The sequence below is a fragment of the Magallana gigas genome, chromosome 1 (assembly GCF_963853765.1).
Source record: "Magallana gigas chromosome 1, xbMagGiga1.1, whole genome shotgun sequence".
NCBI classification, from domain to species: Eukaryota; Metazoa; Mollusca; class Bivalvia; order Ostreida; family Ostreidae; genus Magallana; species Magallana gigas.
Genome location: NC_088853.1, coordinates 56,318,458 through 56,338,242, shown reverse-complemented (window position 1 = coordinate 56,338,242; position 19,785 = coordinate 56,318,458). Strand labels below are relative to the sequence as shown.

Below are 19,785 nucleotides of genomic sequence, written 5' to 3'. Positions count from 1 at the left end.
CATCTCCGATAAAAAGCTGCTGAGAAATCTTTGACGAAAATTTGTTTGAAAATTTTGGCAAAAAATAAACAAAGTCATTATTTAACAGGAAGTTGACGTTTGATTGATACAAATATATATCCCACAATATGGCATGCCAAAACAAATAGTGTTTTAAAATCTAAAGCATCTGCAATAAATAGCTGCCGAGAAATCTTTGACGAAAATCCGTTTGAAAATTTTGGCTAAAAATAAACAAAGTCGTCATTTAACAGGAAGTTGACGTCCGGTTGGTACAAAAATATATCCTACGATATGGCATGCCTATACAAATATTGTGTGAAAATTTCAAGCATCTGCGATAAATAGTTTTTGAGAATTCTTTGACGGAAATTTGTTTGAAAATTTTGGTTAAAAAATAAGCAAAGTCGTCATTTAACAGGAAGTTGACGTCCGATTGATACAAAAATATATCCCAAAATATATGGCATGCCTAAACAAATAGTGTGTTAAAATTTCAAGCATCTGCGATAAATAGTTTTTGAGAATTCTTTGACGGAAATTTGTTTGAAAATTTTGGCAAAAAATAAACAAAGTCGTCATTTAACAGGAAGTTGACGTCTGATTGGTACAAAAATACATCCCACAATATAGCATGCCTATACAAATATTGTGTAAAAATTTCAAGCATCTCCGATAAACAGTTGCTGAGAATTTTTTGACGGAAATTTGTTTGAAAATTTTTGCTTAAAATAAACAAAGTCGTCATTTAACAGGAAGTTGACATCCGATTGGTACAAAAATATATCCCACGATATGGCATGCCTATACAAATACTGTGTAAAAATTTCAAGCATCTGCGATAAACAGTTGCTGAGAAATCTTTGACGAAAATTTGTTTGAAAATTTTGGTTAAAAAATAAGCAAAGTTGTCATTTAACAGAAAGTTGACATCCGATTGGTACAAAAATATATCCCACGATATTGCATGCCTTAACAAACACTGTGTTAAAATTTCAAGCATCTGCGATAAATAGTTGCTGAGATAAATGCGACAGAAATTTTTGTTACGGACGGACAGACAGACGGACAGACAGACAGACACACAAGGGTAAAACAGTATACCCCCTCTCCTTCGGAGCGGGGGTATAATTAGCTGTGTTTACATACATGTACTAGTAATAGCTGTGTTTACATTAACATATGCATATCACAAGTGAAATCACGTGCTACCGAAGTGACGTCATTCCTTTTCGCTGTTTGATGGTGATAGCAGACAGCAGATCGAGAGGAAGGTAATATTATATTTTACATTATATGCCGTTGGAGGCTTGAGTGAAATTTATGGTCTCAAGATTGTTGGATATCTTTAGAGAATATTTGAGTTAATGTGACTGTTGGATGTCGCAGATTTGAACTGGATTGTATTTGGAATATGGCAGGGGCCATTAAATGATATATGAGACATGCCGTGGAGCGGCGTTTTGTGTGAAATTGGAATATCTAAGCTGGGTTTTCATTTAAATGCATTTTATATATGATTAAAGAAGAATGTGGATATTGACTACAATGTAGGAAGCGTGAAATTTTATTTTATGTCTGTATATTATCTACTTCGTTTATCCGTATTTATCCGGACGGGAAAGTTCGGGTCGAGCATGAATGCTTACGTCATGATTGTTTATATTTTAGATGGTTCAGCCGGTAGTTTTAAAGAAGAGACACAGTCTGAAGGGGCTTACGTTGCTACCTGTAATCAGGAAGGTAAAGGATGGGCAGTTAGAAAATGTTAAGGAGTTGGCGAGAATCAGTGTCGGGAAGCGCACAGAGGCGCTGCAGTTGAGGGATATCGCCAAGGCAGTGATGGAGATAACGGGAGAACCAATGGATGAGTTGTTGGAGTTAGCAGGTAAACTGTGTACTTGAATAGATTAGCATGGGCGATATTTAGTCTTGATCACTTACTCTGGTTTAATTATCGTGATGTAATAGTGGTGTTATCACTATTATGTGTCTAGTTGATATTGTCTGATTGTTACGTGCAAAGTCTGTCTTGTAGGGAAAGATATTCGAGATTGTGACGCAGCAAAGTTACTGTTGCACTATTGTGTACTAGCAGCGAATGAAAGGGGACAGCCCAAAGGGCAGGTGTTGCAGGATGATGAAGCGGGTCCGAGTACATCTGGTGCACCTGCAGAGAGACAGAATCAGACTGAAGACAATACTGTGGAGGTACTGTGTCTATTATATTGTATGTGTGTGTGTGTGTGTGTGTGTGTGGGAAAAAAAAATAAAAAAAAAAATGAGCGAATCCTAAAATTGAGCAAATCCTATTTATTTTAGAATGAGGCCACCCCAGTGAAAAAGAGAAAGACGATTGATGACATGGAAAGGAGACTGCTGATGCTAGAGAAGTTGGAGAAGGAGGATGTTTCGAAGGTGAAGGAGAGGGTTAAAGCTTTAGCTGCTCAGCAGGACCCTAGTGAACCTCTGATATTAATAACTCTTGATGAATTAGCTCGCTTAAGTAGAAAGTTGGGGGATAAAGATATGGAAGTATATGAAGAATTGTATAGGCAGTGTGGTCGTCTGCAAGGGAAAGTGAATATCGCGAATTTATGTCTTACAGTTCTAGGGGGGCAGGGAGCTGATCTGGTGTCAAAAGCAGTTAATAAATGTATTAAAGAAGGACAAAACTTGGGGTCCAAATGTGAGGGTGTGAAGATGAGGGGTGAGATGGAACAAGATCAAGGTTCTAAAGGTTCAAATTCTCCATTAGCTGGATTGTACCCTATGTATTCAACGCCTCTTCTAGGTGCCCCTGGTTTTCAGCCTTATCCATTTCATCCATTTTCAAACTTTGGTACTTATTCAAGGCCGCGGGGTTACAGACCAATGGGAGGTATGGGAAGAAGGAATGCTAGTAGGTTAGCTTGTCATTTTTGTGATTCGACACAACATCTAGTTAAAGATTGTGAGTTGATGAAGGCTGCTAGGAGAAAGTGAATTGAAAATACATATGTATGGAAATTTGTGCATTTAATTGTAAGAATACAATTTTGTAACAAGATTTTGTTCATTTAAGGTTCATTTATGAACTTAATTTTGCTTTGATTGATTTATGCAGCTGGAAGAATTGTAAATGGCTGTAGTGGAAAATACACATATATTTTTGATGAAGATGGTCATTTTAGTTAAAGTGACACATTAAATGTTTTGATGGAACTGGATTGTTTGTTATATATCATACATGCATAAGAATTCCTGATCTTGCAACCCGAGGACACTGATGCCTTAGTGGAACAAGTCCACGTGGGTTGTTAAGTGAAGGAGTTCCACTATGATTGTCACCATATGACTTTTAAATGAATTATGATTTTAATTTGTAGGAGGATAATGGAGCGTCAGTGTTGATTAATGATAATCAGGTTACTGCTGAGTTTGACAAGATGGTAGAATTTAATCCCATGAGAATAGTTCCTCGTCAGAGGGGAGAATGGGTGACAATCAGTGGTGGGACTCCTTCACTTGCAACCCACCGAGTTAGTGCAGAATCTGTAATTGAAGGTTCTGATTTTGATATGAACCAGTTGCTGGTATATAGTCCAGATTCATTTATTGCAGGACAGTTGAATAGAAATGTTTTGGCCTGGGAATATGTGTTAGAGAGGAGTGGAGTGAATGAAGATATGATATTGAGGGTGAGAAAGTGGCTTACAGAGGGAGTGGATGTGACAGAGTTTTTTACTCATTTTAAAGGGAATTTTCGTGGAAAGTCATTTGATTCTGAGTTGCCCCCAAGTGCTGTATTCCCTAACTCTGCTTTATGTAAAAAGTATCATGCTTTTATTTGTGATGTTTTGTATGAAAAGATAAGGTCAGGTGCTATAAGAGTGCTTGGTAAAGTCGTTGAGTGTGAGATGCCCCATATTGTGATGCCATTGACAATTGAACCAAGTAAACCAAGACTATGTCATGATGACAGATTTTTGAACCTCTGGGTGAAGGATCTTCCCTTTCAGCTGGAGACTTTGAGAGATGTTCATAGGCTTGTAGGGTGTAATGCATTTCTGATAACGACAGATGAAAAATCTGGATACGATCATGTTAGGTTGTCCAATGATTCTCAGGGATACTTTGGGCTTATTTTTGGTGGTTATGTTATGGTGTATACGGTAATTCCTTTTGGGTTCAAGGCATCGCCTTTTATATACCAGACAATTGGGATGGTTGTTACGTCGTACCTTCGGAGTCGGTCTATAAGTACTGTACAATATATTGATGATAGGTTGGCTATCGCGAATGTCTCTGGTGCTGTGGACCCATATGTAGAAGGTTGTAAGGTCGCATACATATTAGTAGAAGTGTTGACAAGGTTGGGTTATACTTTGGCTTTAAGGAAATGCACGTTTGTTCCATTGACATGTGTCAAGTTTCTGGGTTTTTTGGTTGATTCCAAACAACAAGCTTATATTTTGCCAGAGTGCAAGAAGTTGAAATTTGCTGATTTGAGAGAAAGTATTCTTGGTTCAAAAGAACTTACTGTGAAAACTCTTCAGCGATTTGCTGGTAAATGTATATCAATGGGCCTTGCAGTTCCTGGTTGTAGGCTGTTTTGTAGGGAGGTTAACTTGGCAATTTCTAGAGCTGTAAAAAGTAGTAAGCATGTGTGTTTGACTGATGAGCTGAGGGAGGAATTAGAACATTGGCGTTTTCTAGATTCTTGGGAAGGTTGTTGTCAGTGGAGAAGTGAGTGTCATCAGCAGGTTATGTTGTCTTCAGATGCATCCTTGTACAAGTACGGGGCAGTGGTAGAGCAGGGTAGGAATAGGTATGAGATTAGTGATTTTTGGGAAGAGAATGATCAAAGACCTATTCATTTAAAGGAGGCAGATGTTGTTTATAAGGTGTTATTGGCTCTTGGAGAGAACATAGCTAATTCTAGAGTACATGTGCTAACAGATAACATGGCTGTACTTAGTGTCTGGCAGAACCAGGGGGGAAAGGACAGGGCGTTGAACTGTATTACAAAATGTATTTTTTCTTTGACTTTGAAGTTGAATTTTGAGTTAAATTTACAGTTTGTTCCTTCGAAGTTAAATGAAGCTGATGCACCTTCGAGACAGATTAGTTATGCTGACTCAATGTTGGATGGGAAGACTTGGGGTATAGTGGAAAAAGTATTTGGTGGTCCCCACACTGTTGATTTAATGGCAAGTGATTCTAATTCAATGAAGGCCAAGGGGGGTGGGGTATTGCGTCATTTTACACCATGTCCAATGCCATTCACTGCAGGGGTTGATGTGTTCGCACAAAATATTCGAAAGGAGTTGAACCCCTATGTATTTCCTCCATTTGGTATGGTTTTTCCAGTTTTATCATTTTTGAAGGAACAAGAAATTTCTGTATGTACATGCATTCTTCCATATAGACAACCAGTGCCTGTATGGCAGCCCCTCGTTGAGGAGTGTAAGATATCTAGTGTGGTGTTAGGCTGGCAGGGGGAAAAGGGGGTTATTCGGGTCCCTACAAAGAAGGGATATGTTCTTGATAATAAGGGGCTGAAATGGGCATTGATTGCTTACAGGTTGACATTTTCAGAGAATAAACCTGTTTAATCTTTTTCAGGTAGGGAGTGTCAATGTTCAAGTCTTGGATGAGAGGTTAAAGGAGTTAGATGCAAGGAGGTCTTCTTCACTGGATTCAAAGAGGCAGGATTGTTTGAAAAGGGAAATTACTGAATTTCTTGTGAGGATGTCTGGTCGAGAATTGACAAGTTGTACACCTGATGACATTAGGCGATTTTTGGTATGGAAGGATCAGTGCGGTAAAAGTCAAGTTCATAAGATAGACTGTCGTTTTTTAGGAAACAAAGGATTATTTGACTGTAATTGTCCAGTACGTCTTGCTTCTGGTACTGTCTCATTAATGATAAATAGATTAGTGAACATTTTTCATGAGATGGGATGTGAAAGATCGTGGAACATGGCTCTTGGATTAGGGAATCCGGCTGCATCAAGTCAAGTGAAAGATTATTTGAAAATTATACAAGAGGAGCAAGCGAGAGCCCATTTGGTACCAAAACAGGCTAAACCCATCTTTTTGACCAAGGTTAAGGCTATTGTTGGCTATATAGGGGGGCGATTAAGCATGATTTCTGTGTCAGTTAGGGAGAGGTATATCTTATTGAGAGACCAGGCTTGGTTCAAATTGCAGTTTTTTGCTGGAGATAGGGCAGGAGATCTTGCAAATTTGGTGGCTCAAGAAGTTAAGTGGCTTAGAGATTATTCAGGTTTTGTGTTTAATCACACTTCTGGAAAGACTCTTCGAGGAGGTAAAAGGAGGAGTAATATGTTTGTTGTAAAGAGGTGTGATGATAAGGTTATTTGTCCTGTAGTAGGGTTACAAGATTTTGTTTCAGGATGTAAAGACTTGGGAGTTGATCTGTCTTGTGGCTATCTCTTTCGAGTTGTTACAGAGGGTGCACGGGTTTTAGATCAGCCTGTTTCCTATTCAGTTGTATATGATAGGTTGCGTGTGTATTTGCGGAAACTTGGTGCTGATGAAGGTGAGACTCCACACAGTTTCCGGGCAGGTTGTGCTGTTACGTTGGCTATGTCAGGCTCAGTGAGTGAGGTGGGTCAGATAATGAGACATGTTGGTTGGTTTGGGGAAGGGAGTGCCGAGTATTATAGTAGACTTCCAGCCTTGTTGGAATCAGATTTTGTAGCTGGAAGATTGGCAACAAGTGTGAAAGATGCGGGAATGATGGAAGAGAAGTATCGAGAGTGCATGCAGTATGATAGTCTTGATTCGGCCTTTGTAGAGAGTGAGTGATGAGATAGAGAGCTAAGTGTACATTATGTACATTTACATGTCTGAATATGATTTATGATTTTAATGATTAAAGTTTTGATAACATATAAAGGGTTTGATGTGTTTTATATGCTAATTTAATGTGTTCAATGTTTATATATTTTATGGTGAGTGTTGGGAAGAGGCACTAGATATTGAGATAAAATTGAGATTTGGATACCTAGATAGAGACTTTTACACCCAATACTTTATAAAGGAACTGAGGTTGAAATGTGATTCCACATGTGATATGGGAATATCACAAGTGAAATCACGTGCTACCGAAGTGACGTCATTCCTTTTCGCTGTTTGATGGGTGGATGTGTATACAGTAGGAGACGGAAGAACAATGCGGTAGGGTTAGGTTGTGAGATTTCCCACCCACCCACCCTTGGGGTTACATTCTCAACTTTGGTTCCTAGATACGAGACTTTTACACCCAATACTTTATAAAGGAACTGAGGTTGAAATGTGATTCCACATGTGATATGGGAATAGTATTTCTGGAAAAAATACACTGACCATGCAGTGTTATAGGTTTATTCCCACTTAACCAACATTCTGAAATTCTCAATTCCCATTTGGCCAACATTTTGATTTTTCACACCTGAGTGATCAGGAGGCTATAGTCTGTTTTCACATGTTAATGTATTTGTTATCAATTGACTGAGAATAAGTTGTTGAAACCAAATATATAAAAAGAAACATTTAATTTTGCCTATAACATGATAATCAGAATAAATATTAAATAAAAATTACCACATTTTTTTTTAAAATATAGATCAGCAATTTTCTGCAAAATCATTGCACTAACATTTTATATGGTGAAACCCAATAAGGGTACTTGCATGATTAAAAGGTTTATGTAAATAATTTTAAACTGTTTAAATTGGTGGTATATAATATATATACATAAATAAGATTGATCAGCCATTTTTAAAGAATAGACTAGAAACATGTATTACTATGTTGTAATATAATTTTAAATTTAATAAGACCACTGACATTACAATTTCATGCAAATAACACAATTTTGTACCTCATGTTCATGTGTATTTTAATGGTTTAAGAAAATAAAATTGAAATTGAGAAGCATTATTATGGCCATCAATTTACAGAACCGAAAGCCTGAAAATCATGAGTTTTTAATTGTTTTACGGACTGCTAGTTGAAAGACATAAATAACCTAAATGCATAATCTTCAGGTGCACATCAACTTTATAGAAAATGACAACGGAGGATTTTATCTTCATAACTAATTATGTATCATACAATGAATCTTATTGTGAAATATACACCATTTAAAATATAAGCAGTTTACTCTAGTGTTTTTGTGTTTTGTTAATTTCATATTCTGTAGATTGGAATTAATCAAAATAATCATAGAAACCAAAGAAAATTGAAAGAAAAAAAAAATGGAAATATGACCCATATGATGTATAGTTAAAATTTCAAACGTGATTCTTAAAATTACATTATTCTTTCAATGCCAAGTTTAAGTTAAGTCAGCTTATATAATTATCTCAATTTATGATGAAAATAGACAAACTATGATATTTGTACCCTAATCAAGGGCATGAATTATAGGGGAATATGTAACAGTTCATTTTAAAAAATTACATTTTCATCTAAATTTATCAAATAAAATTAAGTACTGGGACAGAAGCTCAATTTATATGTATTTTTCTGTAAGCTAACAAATATATATTATTTCTTCTACTTTCATCTGAAAACAGACTATAACTTACCTGTAATTAAATTCTTTTGTTCTCCACCTGCACCCCGTTCCCACTTAGCCAACACAAATCTACCTGTATTTTACCTGTATTTTTCAAAATGTTGGCTAAGTGGGAAGACACCGTGTAATAAGTATGACATATCCCAATACATGACATAACATTTAGGCAATATTAAAAATTTTTCTTAGGTATAGACACTTATCAAATTGAGAGGGAGATTGAGAGAGAAAGAGAGTTTATTACTTGTAGTGCAACAGTCAATATCTCAATTCGTAAGTTACAAAGGAATATTACCCATCCGAACAGCGTCAAAGTACATGTATTAGCTTCTGGTATACCATGTTTTATCAATTCTACTGGTTTTTTTTTTTTTTGGCAAATAAATTGAGCAAGGGTTTTGTTTCTTTTCTTATAAATTACATGTTTTAAAATATACTATGTGTAATAAGCATAAAACATGTATGAGTAAACTTAATAAAGAATTTTTAATAGATTATATTTCACAGAATGTGGTACATTACATGTATGTCAATCTTTATAAAACTAGCGTATATTTCGTGTGCCATATATTGCAAGTTTTTTGTAAATATCATTTAGTTTGCATGGTAGCTCAGCTATATATGGTATAACTCAAATTTTCTTCATAAAGCTACAGCTGTATGTACCACATATATGTTGTGTCACAAGTATGTAAATTAAAAAAAAATACCCGAATTCCAACAGTTGAAAGTAACTCTATGAATTTTTCATTCTCTGATAAGTTCATTGTGTTTTGTCTGTGCATATATTATTAGTCTGCTGCAACAGCAGACAATCAGTGGTAAGCTTAATCCACTAATAAGAAAGTTTGTGGTTTAGGAGCGGGTAAAATTGTTTATGCATAATGTAGCTGACACTGACTTGAATGCGACGCTGTCAAGAAAACCACACCAAATAATATCAAGAAACATAAATATTCACTTAAATGTATTGTGTTGTAAAGTTAATGTTTTTAACACTTATTGCATCTTGCAAAACATGTGATGACTCTTAATCATCTGTTGTACATGTATATCTGATATATATGTACAAGATGGGAGAAATAATGACGGAACATACTGAGATTCGAACCTGGGCCCCCTGAATCTCTAGTCAGGTGCTCTAGCTACCAACTGAGCTATCTGGCACTGGTTTTCAAACCAGTCTGACTGTCACATATGTAAATAATTATTTAAACAATGGTGTTCAATAAAATATAACACTTGCAACCTTCAGGTTTTGTCTGTAATTAATCAATATTGGCGTGCGATCAGTTCTCGCCGAGTACCATTTCTCACCAGTGCATTGTTACGTCATTTTATCAACACATAAAATTATATATGAAAATATGATGTAACAATGCACCAGCAAGAAATGGTCCTCGGCGAGAACTGCTCGCACGTCAGTACTGCCAGTAGTCAGATTAAAAAAAGAGAATATAAAAATTACATTTAAAACATTAACAAGGACAATTTAAGTACACATCATAATTGCTAAACAAGAAAAAATTATGTGAACTGGTACGCATAGTTCTAACTTGTAACCTACATGTACAAGTACATGTACCGGGTACCCGTTGGTCTGCTAAACCTCTCTAATGATACAATGATTATTAAAGTCATGTTTTAACTCTGAAGTATACAATTTATTTACTTGATGTTATGTCTACAGGGTATTCATGTCTACATTTAAAGTCTTCCGCACAAGAACATATCATCTGTTTCTAATTAGACCCTGCTTTGAATTTTGAGTTGAAAATTCACAATTTGTTTTTTTTTTAAATAGATAAATTTGGTCATCCTTTCCAGTCTCCCATGAACCTCGAGCGAGAAATATTTGTAACTTCAAACGTGATGCACATAACATAAGAAAATCTATGTACTAACTATATTTGTATACTGTATGTATGACTTTCGCCACATGTGGATTTTGTCAATGAATTGAATTGTAATTCAAACAAAATTCTGGTAAAAAGTAAGGGAAAAAAACCAAGTAAAAGGTAAACATTTGGGATTCAACTTTGTTAAAAGGATTTATATTGTCTGAACTAACAATATAACATCATCAGTGACAGTGTGCACGTACTTACATGTACACATCTATAGACTAAATGTTAACTAGTTTACATGCTGACATTTTAACCACTAAAGACAAGAAAGTTCAAACTTTAAAATGAGTAAAAAGACTTACCTTCTTCAGTAACATCCACAGAAATCACACTTTTAAATGTCCATCTTTGTTCTGTTATTACTCGTAACTCTTATCAGCTTATCAACAGCTGATCAATGTAAACGTAAACATCTGCCGACAGTAGGCCTACTGTGACTGTCAGAATTTCCTTGTAAACGATTCAAACGGTTCAAACAAGTATGAAGAATATATCCCTCCTTAATATACAATTACGAAGTAGTGTTCCCGGTACATGTTCATGTGCTTCACTGTGGATTGAAAGTGCACGTGAACGTACAACATGTACGGCGAAAAAATACACAACTTCTCTTCTGCGTTTCGGCATCAATGGCTCTGTCTTTCCCATAATGCCGTTCATCGCTGTTTATATTTGGGGTTACAGGCAGGGGCGCCGACAGAGATTTGTTCTGCGCGGACACATAGCACGTTTAAATAAGTAGTTGTGTATGTTCATTGCATTTATAAATGATTTAAATAAACAGAATAAAACCGTGAAATTTAATCAGAACAATAACAAATGCTACGCCCGGAAGCGGCATTGTTCGCTTGTGTGTCTATGTAGACAATTAACTCGTTCATGTACGATTCTCGCATATTTGTTTTATGAAATTACAAATAAATATAGCACAGAGCTTGTTTAATTTCATACCAAATGATAAAATGATAATTTATTAAAAGTAATCTAGTTATTTTTTTTTTCATAAAATGATAATTTTTTTTAGCTATCAGAAAAAAACGTTTATGGACTGCTGACCCCTAATTATAGGAATCAGCCCTTTTTTCTTAATTTTAAATGAAAGCTCTTGTTATTCTTAACAACTTTTGTTCTATGTGTTTTAACAAAATATTTTTAGTTTAAAAGTTATAATACAAAAAGCAACAAAATTTCAGCCCCGAAAAAATCTTAAACTTTGGCGACAAATAGCTCAAAAACTAACAAAGAAATTACCAAAATGTTCATGCCAGCAAAACTATAAAATGTTACCGACAATTTGGCCAAATTTCATGCATCTATCATCTGTAGTTCCCGAGATCAACTTTGGACAAAAGACCCCCCAATTTTCAATTAAAGGGCAATAACTCATAACCAGAAGTGAATTTTAAAAATTTGAAAAAAAAGTCTAGAGATCTTAATATCATCTACATACCCTGAAAGTTTCATAGCAATCTGACAAAAAATGTTCGAGAAATCTCGTGCACAAAATTTGCGGGGAAAAAAATGATAATAAGAAACAGTAGAATAACAGAAGAGTTTTCCGTTGAAAACGGAAAACCCTAAATATATAAGGAAAAAAATGAAATTTATGCAGTTTTCTGAATTATTACTTTACAATTTCACATTAACATATGTTGTTGTTTTTTACTTAGATGTGTCAGACCGGCTGCGGAATGTTACCGTCACTGTAGGGCTGACAGAGTCAGATGTCAACACTCCCTGTGGTTTCTTTGCTGGTCCCGGTACTTTGTCACAGCTGGTCGTCATCGACTGTCCGACATTACCACAGGGGAGATTCGTAAAGATCTCCATGATAACTGAGTATCTCACTCTTTGTGAAGTTGAAGTGTTTGGATACTCTGTCTAATTATAATTGCCGATGTCTTTTATCTAAATGATTCTCTTTCCAACCAATCCATTACTGTGTATTCCTAAATAAACGCAAGCTCTTTTCGCAGATTTTAAATCTCGTTTGCTTTATATGGGAGTTGAGTACTAAAGGATTAGAATAAAAATTCAGTGTCGCGATTTTTTATTCCCGCGATCTGATCCAAAAAGACGGGATCGCGGAATTAAGCACTCGCGTAAAATAAGGAATTTACAGAATGTGTATGTTGATGTGAGGTTTTTAATAGCTTAATGTTCAGTTTTGTGACAAAACTCTATTTATAATTGCTTATAGGGTTTTTATTTTTAAACTGCATGCAGTTGATATAAAAATGTAAAGCGTTTTATAAACTATTATATTTGATAAAACATTTAGTAATTAACTTTTAACAGTATATGTTTAGTTTTATTCCGTTCTGTTCTCTTTGGGTCAATAAAAAGTCATATCAGCTTTTATGTTGTTTTCTTTTTAATTGCATTGTCGGATTTTTTGGCTATAACAATATCAAATTTTTTTCCCACAGAGACCAATTATTTTAGAAAATTATAGACTTTTGCCTATTTACACCTGTAAAATCGGTCTCCTTTCAACTTTAAAAACATTGAAAGTAAATAGAAATAATTTCATATTGCCCCCCCCCCCCAATTTTTGGGTTTATTTTGCCCACAAGTTATGCATCGATTGTAAACAAAACAAACTAAGAAATAATAGTGAGCAATATGTTAATTATCATTTGAAAAAAAACAAAATGCCTGTATTAAAACCATTCTCAAAGTCGTACAATTATCCCCGCTTCGACGTCAGGTGTGAGTTTGTAATTAGGCGAAATAACGCGATATCTTTTTCAAACAGCCAAAACAAACGTTCTATCAGTTGAAACACAGATTATTGATGACGTTTCTATAATAAGTGCCAAAAATTACAACAAGTCCAATATTTATCTAAAGATGTCCGAAAATTAAACAAAATCTTTGGTTGTAAAAAGTAATATAAGTTAGTGATTTTAATCAACTTTCTCTCGTTTCGAATGAACTGTATGGCGATCCAGGCAAACATTGTATCATGTTGTCATGGTTTAATGAGTACTTTCCCCATAAAACTAATTTAAATGTAATTCAAACATTTAAAGAGAAAAAACTTTTGGCCATACAAGTCAGAAATATATTATTTGTAAATGTATTAATTAGGAGAACAAAGTTTATTTTCTGGCTGATCCTTTTCAATATTTGAGTTCTGTTTTCTTGTTTTTTCCCTTTGCCAAAAGAAACAATGTCACTTCACTTCACTTCATGCAAGAAATCATCAAGGCCCAATCCAGCAACTCTATTAAGCATTAATTTTCTTTTTAAATCGGATAACGATGATAATGTTACCAATATTGTATGAAAATATCGTTAACTGCCCTTTACGTACAAAAGCAGAAACAAAATGTTTTAGGAATGACTCGAGAAATATGTTTTTTACGCAAAACAAGCTCCTGCAGAACAATTAGAGCACGATGCGCATTATATTCTTTATTTAAGGGTATTCTGGACATGTAAGTATGGAAGCGTATCTACAAATACAACAATCATTTCCATTCTTGAAGCTGCACATTAAATATCCAAAACATGGTATAAAACAAAAGTTTCAACTATCAAATCATTTTTGCAGGCCGGTTTTCAATACGAAGAATATGTTGTTCAATAAATTGATAGTGAACGCTGCAGCTACGACGATAACATTCAATTAGCACAGATGTGTTCAAAATCTGTATAGACAGGACAGGCAAATTAGATCGGGCGTGGTGTGATGTGAGCATACAGGACACAAACCACAATTATTTTCCCTCTTATTCCTTTATACAACAACAAATCATATCAAAAATTCCACCAGCTCAAATAAGTTCAAATATAGCATACCTATAGAATGACACTAGTCCAACAACATTTTTAAACTACAGGAAAATCAATCTAGAGGGGACTGAGATATGGCTCCTAAAATAACCACTACCATGAAAAATCCACTTTCACTTTGGAATATGTGTGAATATTGGCCTCTTTACACACTTTCTACTGCGCCATTAAAGATAATTTTTCTGAATTTTTTCCTGCCTGTATTTTTTTTCAAACCTTCTTTCCATCCATGCCATAAAAAGAACCAAATTTGCCCATTTACCACCCCTGGGAATTTTTGAAATAATACATACATTTTTAGAATGGAACTACTTGCGTGGTCAATGAGCACGGGGTAAAAATATTGGTATGTGACCTAAAAATTACACAATTTTCTTTTATTTTTATGAAACTTGGTAGGTAGATACTTATACCCATAATACACCTCCCTCTGAAATTTGGCGGGAATTGTGTATTCTGCATCAGAGTTATAGGCCTTTGAAATCTGGTCCAGGAAGGCTGAAATAACGTGCAAAATCTAGCATGTTACACACAATATTCGATTTATTTTTTGTTGTATTGGGAAATTATATATATATATATATATATATATATATATATATATCATTTTACTTTAAAATTTTCATTCCTGCCCGCTCCTCTAAATATCCAGCCATATTCTTAGTTTTTATTTTTGTATTTCAAGTTTGAAGAATATGTTTAGAATTAAAAAGATTTCTGGACCCAGAATAAACAAAACCTTATTGTATCATATTCATTTGCAAAATGTATATCTCCGGGCTTGCGCGGGATAACCTCTAGTATTTACAAAAATAACGTAAGCACGCAGATGTATTGATTCAACTATAAAACCAATTGTGTCTCTAGATCACTTATCACTATGTATTATGTAAATCATTGAAAAGCATTTACTTTTAAGTGCCTTTGTTCAACCACAGAAAATGTATAATGACTAGACTTTAATAGAAACGACACATTTTTCTGTGTATTTATCAAATATTCTTTTTACCTTTTAATGCTTCCTAGCGAAGGGAAGTGAAGCTCAACAAATTAAAAGCATCAGGTTTTGAGCTTCAATTGACAAGGACTGATAATACTAAAATATTAATTGTCTTTAACTTTTTATACTGATGTTATTCGGCTTGCATCAACTCTTGATGTGATCGAAGAATTTGACATATGACAACTGTGGTGCTTTTAAAGCTTTTTTCAACATGTTTAAATTGTGTGTCATGTAAGTATAGTACCAAAAAGTTCGAAAAGAATTAACAGAAATCATGCAGAATTATTTTGACTGACACAAACATTTTGACTTTTTTTTAGTACTGCCAATGAAGTTTTGAAATAAAAACAATAAAAAAATAGATCGAATGTCCTCCGTTTTGCTTTGGGTTTATTTTTGTTTCAGCTTAAACTGTAAAAAATGCAAAATTATATCCATATCATTTTTATTTTGTTAATATTTTGTGCAGAACAGGAAACTACTTCTTTAATATTTGCTGCAAAAATCGGTGTGAGTTTAATCGCATGATATTTCAGTATTAGCTATTTATAATGAAAAGTAGCTAAATTTTCCAGTAATTATAGTCAAATTAGTTGTTATATAAATACCAAAGGCAGCATTTTATAATGAAATTAAATTTTTGAAATTCACTTACAGAAACACAATTTGGCATTGTAGACATTGAATGAAAGTACATCTATAATGAACAGTTATTTCAAGTTATCTTTTTATTGTCATAAACAGTCACTTTTCTATCTTTTAATATTCTGTTGGATCTTTGTCACCGTAATAAGATTTTGCGAATTCTGCGACGTCCCTCCGGCTTTTGAATTTGGCATTTTTGGCAAAATATTGCATATAGGGTACCCTCATTGTACGGATAACTCCCCCTACAGTTTGCAAGATAGGAAGTTGTTCTTTTGCAGATCAATTGTAAATATATTAGAGGTGTGCATATTGTTAGAATTTGGATTTCTGATAATTTATGAAAAAAATACCAGCTTTTAAACTATTTTTTCAAAAAATTGCATATACTGTGGTTCCATTAATATTCGAGGGTATCAATTTTTGTGGAAAATGTGAAAATCACAGTTTCAAGGATACGTAAATTCGTGGCCAATGATCCTATCAATACAAAATGTAAATAGAAACTGCACCTCAATGAACACTTAATTTCGTTAATCAGCTTAATAATGAAATCCATAAACATTGGTATTCAACGAATATTGATGAAACCACATTAGGATACCCTCATTGTACGGATAACTCCTCTTACAGTTTTCAAGATAGGAAAATGGTCTTATGCAGATCAATTGAACTTATATCGGAAGTGTGCATATTGGAAGGATTTTTATTTCTGATAATTCATGAAAAAAATACCAGCTTTTGAACTTAGTCATTTTTTTGGCAATATATTGCATAAAGGGTACTCCATTTCACTGGATACGGTAGACAGTGTTTATCAATTCAGGGTTGACATGGATTTTGGATACAGTTCATATAAAAAAAACCCGGTTTGCTGTCACATTGACAGCTTCTCACTAAAAATGTTAAGAAATTCGGGCCCTTATCTCCTTATTTGGGCTGCTGAACCACAATTTGAATGTTGCATGTTGTTAAGTACACCAATGTAAGACCTTAACAATAGGGGAAAAACTGAAGAATTACAATAAGGTATTCCGTTGGAAACGGAAGACCTTAACAATAAGAAAAGTTAATAAGAAACAATAGAATGGAAGGGTTTTCCGCTGAAGACGGAAGACCCTAAAAATTAAAGACAGTATTTGTCTAAATCTCAATGGAAGAGTATTTTCAACTTGTACTACAGTTCAACAACCCTTTATGTTGAATATTTTAGTTAGAAAATCCAAAAAAGAAAAAGAAAATGAATCGGCTCCGGTGAGATTAGAACACACAGCCCTTGCAGGTGTCATAGCAGTATTTGAGCGAAGGTTCACGTCAAAACATGGCTGACGCGAAATAATTCCCGAATTTCTTTTTGAATTTGGGGCATTTCCGCTCGGGACAGGAGCTAAATTTTTGTATGAGATGAAAAACAACGTGTGAGATGTCTGACTACACAGGTTTGGTAACAGTGCGAGGTCATTTGAAATATTGATGCGTGTTTGTGTCTGGAGGGGGGTGAAAAAACCCGAGCTTGATTTTCGTCGTAAATAAATCGAAAGTAGAATTTTGAGGTGTGGATCTTGGATTCGGTTAACGACATTTAGGGGAAGTAAAGTCCTAAAACAATGACTGATGCATTTTGCACATGTATTTCAGTGTTGTGATTTTCTTTCGTGTCGTTTACTATTGTGTTTGACTGTTTTATTTCAACAGGATTGATAAAAATCTTTATAAATGTAGAAATAACGAAATCAGTAACACGTAAATTTTTTCGGTAACAATTTGATGACAGTAATTTCCACAGTTCTAACATCCATATGTAGTTCACACGCTATCGTATATACAGACTAAACGGAAAACAAGAAATGTACATGCAACAGAAATATTACGCGGCTGCTTACATCCTTAGAATTATGTAAATTTTAAGTCCCCGTACTGGCTATACCCGCCGCTTGGTCTCAGGAATTTCTTTTTAACTGTTCAATCCGCTGCATATTTGGCAGACAGTAAGAATGGGGTCCGAGGTACATTTGCACAAAATTTCATTAGGATTGAGTGAAGGGCTCGGGAGTTAGAAATTTTTTTTCTACAGTACAATACAAATTACCCCTGCAGAAATTGCATCACATAGTTTTGTAAATCATCATTGTCTTCATATTAACGCTCAGAGAGTGATTCTATGATTAGACACAGTTACCGTCGACTGAATAAGAACTGTGAATTGTTGATTTTCAGGTGGAAGTTTAATACGCCTATTTCATATAGTGTGCTGCCAGGTCCAGATATAAACTCATTTTAGAATTATTTTTTTGAAAGACTCAACAAACATTTGAAGAACTGACATTACAGTAATTAATAAATGTTCTCAGAAATAATGTACATTGATACATAATCCATATATTGAGTAATGCAGCTTAGTTTTTGTATAGGTGAATTGACTAACATTATTCAGATGTTTATTCAACAATTTACTGCATGTCAACTTTTTTCTCTAGGGTATCATATATTTTGTTGAGACTCGGAAGAAAAACATACCTGGATGATCAGTGTTTAATTTTGTCAATTTATATTTTGGGTCTTAATAGTATATTAACCAAACTTTCATTTAAATTTAGAATGATTAGTTTATGCACTGTCATTTGATGATGTGATCCTGTAAGGATAATTTAAAATTTGAGTTACACTATTATGAAATATTTAATCATCATCCAAATAGTAGAAAATTTCTGTTAATATGTTAGTATTGTTTTATAGGTTAACATTTATTATGCAAGTCGAAAGAAATCTTCCACAATTGTATTGGAGGAGCACAAAAGTACCTGCAAGGCCTTTGTGGATCACAGTCCTAATACAGACCAGATAATTGTTGAAAATATTGCAAAGCGAGATAAAGTAGTTTTGATAAATGCTGCAAACAAGCTGGTTAAAGAAGAATGCAGGAAAATTTGCAAAAGAGGATCCGGGTCTATTCTGCGAAAAAGGAACATCATGACTTTTTAAGGTTTTCTTGGGAAAATTACTACTATAAATTCAAAGTTCCTGCCCTCTCCTATTACATGTATCAACAGTGTCTGCTATTGTCTGTGAAATACCACCTGCCATTCCAAGCAAGCATTTCATGCATATCATGATAACAGCAGCCATAGGACTCCATAGCAGAAGCCAGGAGTTATCAGTTGTACAGTACTTAATTGAAATGGTTTTAACCCATGGAGGCTGTACGCAAAAAGTATTTCACATACAGCATTATGTGCACCTATTAGGTTCCCCAAGCTGAAGCTTAAATCAGTTCCTTTTGTTGTCTTTCCTGAAAACTTTTTACATTTTCATTGCTTTTTGATAACCTATATAATATTTATTTCTGTTAAATGCCTAATACCTTTATATATAAGATGGTCAAATTTGAGGAAAAAAAAGAAATATATTTTTTTTCTAATTCTTGTGTGTATGGTACATGTGGTAAATTACACCGTATGATACTTTTTAATAATAAAAAAAAGGATATACAGTGCCTATCCACATTGAGTCTTGCTGTACACCTGCAAACCCTGCACAGGAAGCTGGCTACCTGGAAGTCAACTCTTAGTGAAAATCTACTTAAAATCAACGAAGCATGGGCAAATGGAGGTAAAACAAAGTATTAACTTGTAGGAGATACCTGGGATAAAAACATTCTTCCTTCATATAGGTAAATGTCACAGATTCTTCTGTTAAAAGTGCATTACAATGTAATGAAGGAAAGATGTGAAATATTCTTTGTGAATTCAAATGTGCAAATGTAATGATAATTAATAGTACTAGTACTGGTTATCATTAAAAATTAACAATTTAAAATTTATTATAGGACCCAGAAAAAGGAACACTTTCTTTGCACC

The 19,785-nt window shown here is 34.4% G+C and overlaps 1 protein-coding gene across 1 annotated transcript; it reads left to right on the top strand.

The window, feature by feature from the left end:
* The first annotated feature begins 1,180 nt into the window (after window positions 1–1,180).
* LOC117689123 (uncharacterized) lies at window positions 1,181–7,288 on the top strand. Its single transcript, XM_066071811.1, has 5 exons — window positions 1,181–1,274; window positions 1,672–1,888; window positions 2,039–2,211; window positions 2,323–2,418; window positions 5,608–7,288. Exons 2-5 carry the CDS (start codon window positions 1,672–1,674, stop codon window positions 6,814–6,816), a joined length of 1,695 nt encoding a protein of 564 aa, XP_065927883.1. The 5' UTR covers window positions 1,181–1,274; the 3' UTR covers window positions 6,817–7,288.
* Window positions 7,289–19,785: the final 12,497 nt, after the last annotated feature.